The 5,950-nt window shown below is 51.4% G+C and overlaps 2 protein-coding genes across 2 annotated transcripts in view; one reads left to right on the top strand and one right to left on the bottom strand.

Annotated features, from left to right (window-relative positions):
• LOC131214716 (eukaryotic translation initiation factor 2D-like) overlaps window positions 1-1,219 on the top strand; it is a 1,423-nt gene extending 204 nt beyond the window's left edge. The window contains exon 2 of the mRNA XM_058209085.1: window positions 31-1,219. Within this exon, the coding sequence (XP_058065068.1) occupies window positions 31-1,125 (1,095 nt within the window). The 3' untranslated portion in view covers window positions 1,126-1,219. The remainder of the gene's footprint in view (window positions 1-30) is intronic.
• Window positions 1,220-2,388: 1,169 nt separating this feature from the next.
• Window positions 2,389-5,950, bottom strand: LOC131206434 (ornithine decarboxylase-like). The gene is made up of 5 exons (XM_058198982.1): window positions 5,530-5,950; window positions 4,302-4,454; window positions 3,638-4,215; window positions 2,783-3,544; window positions 2,389-2,713 (listed from the first exon to the last, which is right to left on the bottom strand). The coding sequence occupies exons 3-5, from the start codon at window positions 4,075-4,077 to the stop codon at window positions 2,611-2,613; spliced, it is 1,305 nt and encodes a 434-aa protein (XP_058054965.1). The 5' UTR covers window positions 4,078-4,215; window positions 4,302-4,454; window positions 5,530-5,950; the 3' UTR covers window positions 2,389-2,610.

The following is a 5,950-nucleotide window of genomic DNA, read 5'->3' as shown; positions in this document are numbered from 1 at the left end:
TTTAGATTGATACGATCTCGATTTTTGCAGCTCTCAAAGGCACTGGAAAGTGTCGATATTAAACCGAATGGCGAAGAAAATGGGTCGGATAGTGATAGCAACAGCGAACACCGTGAGGCAAACGGCGCGGTCGAAGAAGAGGAAAAGCCTCCCAGTCCGGACGATTTGATTCGCGGCGCCCTGCTAAACGCACTGAAGCTGCACGGGAAAAAAATAACGCTTCCGCTGCTCACTAGCACCTTTTACCCGCAGTACGTGCAACCGGAGATTCCGGAGGGTGTTGAGATGAAGAAAAGCACGTTCAAGAAGGTGGGCACTTTCTTCAAACGGATGGCAGAAGAGGGACTGCTCAAGATCGAGGAAGAGAAGAAGGGCATCGAGAAGGTAACGGCCCTGAATCTGGACCATCCGGCCGTTCTTTCGTTTTATCCTTACAAGGCGGTTGCGAAAGTTTCGGAGCAGGAGTTGGCGGGCGGTCCAGGCACGGGTGGACCTGTTTCGAATCCTCTCCTGCTGACCAAGATGACCGAAATGTATGCGGTGAACGATCGAACGAGCAAACTGTTCGGTTGTTTCAATGTGGCCAACGGGCAAGCGCTGGAGCCGATGCAGGTGCGAAACTATTTGCGGGACTATGTGGGTCGCAACAAGCTAATCAATCCGAACACGAAGGTCGTCACGCTGGACGAAACGCTAACGGAAGTGTGCGGTACAGGGTCGGCCGATAGGCTCGTGGCACTATCGGAACTGTTCGATACGGTGCTGAACAGTATGACGAGCACCTTCGAAATGAAAAGCCAGAAGGGACCGGTCATGAAGAGTGGCAAGCGGGCCGTAGTTCACTTGACAACGGCCACGCGCAGTGGCAACAAAAAGGTAACCCTCATCAGCAATTTGGACGATTATGGGATAAACGTCGGGGAGTTTGCGAAGGCGGTAAAGCTGGGTGCGGCTGCCAGTACCACTATGACCGAGGTGCCGGGCACGAAGGGAGAACAGCTTCAGGTTCAAGGCAATCATGTGAAATTTGTGTACGAACTGCTTACCACAACCTACCAAGTGCCGAAAGCATGCATTACCGGGTTGGAATTCGCGAAGGAACAGAAAAAAAAGAAGAAAAAGTAATCGATAATGGCGGCAATCGTTCCAGTAAGCGTACTACCTACAGAGGGACAAAGCTGGTTAAACAGTGCAGCACGATTACAATGTAAAATATAAATATCGTTCAATGTGGATGTTGAAATGTATCCATTTCGTCCTCGGTAAGGCCCGAGAAGTTTAGCCTTACCTTTGAACAAATTATTTACCGAAAGAAAGGCAACGTAAACCTTCTGTTTTAAGTGTTCGCCAAGCTCGAAAACTATCGGCCACTTTAATCTGCGGTTGAAACATGAAAGTTCGAGCTGTTTGCTCCGCTGGGAGAAGCTGGTAGGAAGAATTCGACGAAGCATATTCCAAAATTATATTTATTTGTAAGACATCCTAGCGAACGTTTACACAATTTGTCAAATTAACTAGAAATCTAAGGAAATACCCGATCTTAATCGCAAGACGGTCATGAGCGCGAAGTAAGCCCCTCTTCTTGTGAGTGAACGAATCCCCGCGGAGCCATTGGGTTGTCAGGTTTGTTTTGATCGCCAATTTGAGGGTCGTGATTTAAAATGAAAAGAAGCGGTGGTCAGTCGCTGCCGCGGCCCAATTCCGTGGGACAATCGCGGGGAACAAACTCGCCAAAGGGGGGCAGGCGAGGAGGAAACAGCAGAGCCAAAAGTTTCTTCCGAGACGTGCCCGAAAAAGATCGAAAGAAGTTCCCAGCTCAGGGCAGCAATGGAAGAGGCTTGCCTTTGAAACAACGTGGAACGCCGGCAGTGCAAAAGACAACACATTTTAAGCGGATGCCGGTCGATCGGAGTGGTACGGGAAGGAGAGTAAATGGTGGCGGCAGTGGCAATAGGTCGTCCAGTAATCCCAATCGAAACAGGGGACAAGGTGTGGATAGAAGGATGAATAACGGCAAAAGGAATCAATCTAGAAAAGGACCAAACGCGCGACCAGGATCCAGCACCGACAGATTTGCCGATTCAAAGCCCAAAGATGATGGTCAGCTGTTTACCTGTAAACCGGAGAAACTCAACTACTGCCTGGCACCGGATCGCCTCGAAGCGCAGGCTCGCGCAGTGAAGCACTTTGAACGCCAGGAACGGGACCAGGCGTTTCAGCATCGGAAAGAGGAGCGCACTCGACAGCACAAGCTGCTGATGAAGAAGACGCGCAAAGGACAACCCGTCATGCAGGGCCGCATGGAAATGTTGTTTGAGAAGGTGAAGAAAACGGTTGGTGTGCAGCAGTAAACGGCGGAATAAAACAAACAAAAGGTGCACATTCTTTTCTAACAGACATTGGTGTAAAGGCTGCCTCTTCGTTTATTGAAGTTTGTCTTCCCGTAGGAAGTGTGAAACGTTGTAAAAGCGTTAAAAGGTGAGGAGATTTTGTAGCTTTAGAAAGCGCTAAAAGAGAGCACAAATCGTCGGATTCGTCGGACGCTGGAACGGGAGCTACGGCTTGGAAGAGCTCCCGTCGACGTGCTTCTCCTAGAGGCATCGCTCGGCTTCAGGCACAAACCATGGTTCCGAAGTTGTTCATCAACCGCTCGGTCACGTTTTTGCCTCCTGAACACTCGTTCTGTAGCGGGAATAGCGTCTCCAGCATTTTCCTGTGGGAGCGAAAGAAAACGAAACAATTATGAAAGCCCATGAAATGGCGGGCGCGCTTCTTTGCTTACCAAGTGTCCTTGCTTATGTAGCAATAGATTTTCGGCAGTTCGAACCCATTAAAGGGACTAGCAACGGGAATGGTGTAGGCGCCCATGTTCTCAAACACGACCCAATCGTCGATCTCTAGCTCCGGCAAGGCGATCGTCTCGATCAACTGATCGAGCGCATCGCACGTCGGTCCCCAGATGGTACTATTGTACAGTTTGCCACCCTGGCGGCCAATCAGCTTCGGGTGCGGTATCTGATGGTCGTACAAAATGCAGTTGAACGAAGCGTACACCCCATCATTGAGGTAGTACATCATTCGGTCAATCGCCCCAGTGCGCGCATTCAGGCAAACGCGCTTCGACTGTACGTTTGTGACCAACGTAAACGCCGACGACACGTAGTAGCGACCGGGTTCGGAGATCACTCGGACCGCCGCCTTGTCGGGGAAAAACTTTTCGAGCGCCGAGTTCACAATCATGGACACTTCGTCGATCGAGGTACCGGTGTCACCCGGGAAACCGCCGCCAATGTCGAGCAAGTTGAAGTTGCAGCCGAGCTTCGCCGCATAGTCGAACAGATCTCGGGCGTACGAGATGGCCTTGTAGTAGATTGGAAAATCGGCGCACCCCGAACCGACGTGGAAGCTTACGCCAATCACCTCCAGCCCCAGGCTGCGGGCGATCTTGATGAGCCGTGGCGCTTCTTCGACCGGATCACAACCGAACTTTTTGCCGAGCGGGCATTGCGCTTTTTCCGCTTCGCACCGAATACGGATCACCAGTCTGTGCGAGAGAGAGAGAGATGAAGATAAGAAACGCGACTCCTGATAGAACTCGTAACCTTTCACACCGTAGGTCGATAACGCAGGTTCTTACTTTGCATCCGGACAGAACTGCTTAATCTTGCGCAGCTCTGTGTCGCTGTCGTACGTCATCGTCTTAACGCCGTTCCCGTGGGCGTACCTCAGGTGCGAAGCCGGTTTCATCGGGTTCGCGAAGATGACACGCTCCGGTGCGACACCGAGCGAGAGAATTTTCGCAATCTCGCCCTTCGACGCACAGTCGAAAGATGCCCCCAGAGCTGCCAGCGTTGCACACACGATTTCGCTATCGTTGCACTTGACCGCATAGTGCGGCACGACACGTGGCATCTTCTCGATCCACTGCTGGTGCTTGCGCACAATGTCGCCGATGTCCATCACGTAGAACGGATGTTCGGTCGGCATCTGGTCGACCATCGCATCGATGATCCTTGGTACGTCCACCGTACCGTCGACGATCTGGATTTTGTCCGAGTCATTCTCGAGGAACTTCATCTTGTGTGCAGAGGGTGGTGATGTGGTTTTGTCCCGTGTATTGTTTTTCTTGGTGTATACGCGACTAGAGTCGTCCGAGAGGCGCTGATCGAGGTGATGCCCACAATCAATCAAAATTTAACAGAAACTTCAAACAAACTGTAAAAACGCACAAAACCAAAGAAAAGTGAGCCATTTTGGAGTTTCCGTTCGCCGAAGGCGCGAAGTGAGCCTTGAGTACTTACGAGACAGCCTTTATGGTGGTTGAAGTTGGCGGCCGTCGTGAAGGCGGCCACTGGTCACCAAGGCGGCTTGGCGTTGGCGTTTGTCAGTCCCAGGAGGTGCAGATTGTTGTGGTCAGTGCCCGACGCCTGGGCCAACTGACCGTTTTTTAAGTCCTGCATTTTGGAGGAAAACAAAACCCAGAATCGTCAGTAAAACGAAGCCACGGTAAAGCGGACACAGCACAGAGCAGCGGCTTCGATGATCAATCATGTCCAAATTCTGCGCCATCGAAAAGATACCGCTGGCGGAAGAATCATCAATTTATAATTTTTTACACAAACACGAAACCGGTTTTCTATCAGCGATCCTAACCTATGTCAACCTAAAGATTGTCCCTGAACGAAGGTTGTCGACCCGCGGGAGCCTAGAGCAGCCTAGTCTATCGCAGTTCCGGAAGCAAGGTGGAAAAAATTTGACCATCAGTTTGGCAATGCAATCAATGGCTAGTACATCCTTATCAGTTCTCGGGGCGATAAGCTCCGTGGATTTTCATTCATTCTCCGTCATCGATGTTTTCCCGCTTCGTAGCCGACTCAGCGCGATCACGAGGATCCGTTTGTGTTGCATCATAGTAGCGGACGGACGGCTGTTGCCGAGTGGCTTAGAAAATGATTAGGAACCGGATTGCATCGGTGTGGGCGGCGATCTACCAGACTGCGCTGGACTACAACGAGTACAATGGGTGACGTTGCCGTGCTGTTTTGGGTCGATTTGTTAGCATCGCAATCCTACCGCCAAGCGGGTTATAAACGGAAACCTACCAACGAAACGATTATGATGGATAGGTATTTTGTTCGAACCAAAAGGCCTTCAACAACGGGTGCCTTTGGAGTTGTTTACGCGGTTTATTGTGCCCACTCGCCACCACTCGGGCCGAGGGTTATCAACACCCCGCGTCGCCAGCAACGTCAGCATAGTAGGCGACCGTAGGCGCTGCTTTCGGAGTGAGTGGCTTTTCGGCTGCAGACAGTCAAATTTTCAATCTATTTTTATATGTCACCACCATTTCCATTTTAGCCGCCGTTCGGGATCGGCAGGATACAGGGTGCCACTTGCTGCAATGTGCTGCCACCTCGACAAGAAACATCAAAATGGTGAAATCGGACCGCTCGTAACCCGAAGGACCACTCTTCGTCCTTTGGCCTTCTCACCGCGTACGTTTATACGTTGCCATGCAGGACAACTTACCTGGTGTGAAATTCTCGAAATTTTCAAGCAAAGGTAAGAATAAGTGCACCACGGGAGGTTATGTGCTGCGGGCGGCGCTATTTGGCAATCATGTGTGGCGGCGTGTGCGTTTGTGTCCGCTCGCGAACGACGACCAGCGGGCGGGCGGCGGGATGTTCTCGAAGGAAAATCCCGTGCAAGCACTTGTGACACGCGACACTACCGAGGCAAAACCGCGTGATGGACACACAGCAGGGTGACGAGAGTTTTGGTGCTTCTTTCACCGAACAGGGGCCTTTTCGGGGAAATCGAATCCTGCGAAGGATCGGAACCGGGCGGCTTCAGAGGACACTGGCGAAAGGCACACGCGCACTCTGTATGTTCCAAGCACCGTTTTGTCGTACGAGTTCACGCGAGAATCACGTCAGTTTTCGGCGATCGA

The sequence above is a fragment of the Anopheles bellator genome, chromosome 1 (assembly GCF_943735745.2).
Source record: "Anopheles bellator chromosome 1, idAnoBellAS_SP24_06.2, whole genome shotgun sequence".
Lineage (NCBI taxonomy): Eukaryota > Metazoa > Arthropoda > Insecta > Diptera > Culicidae > Anopheles > Anopheles bellator.
The sequence above is the reverse complement of the archived record's forward strand: the minus strand, read 5'-3'. Positions and strand labels throughout refer to the sequence as shown.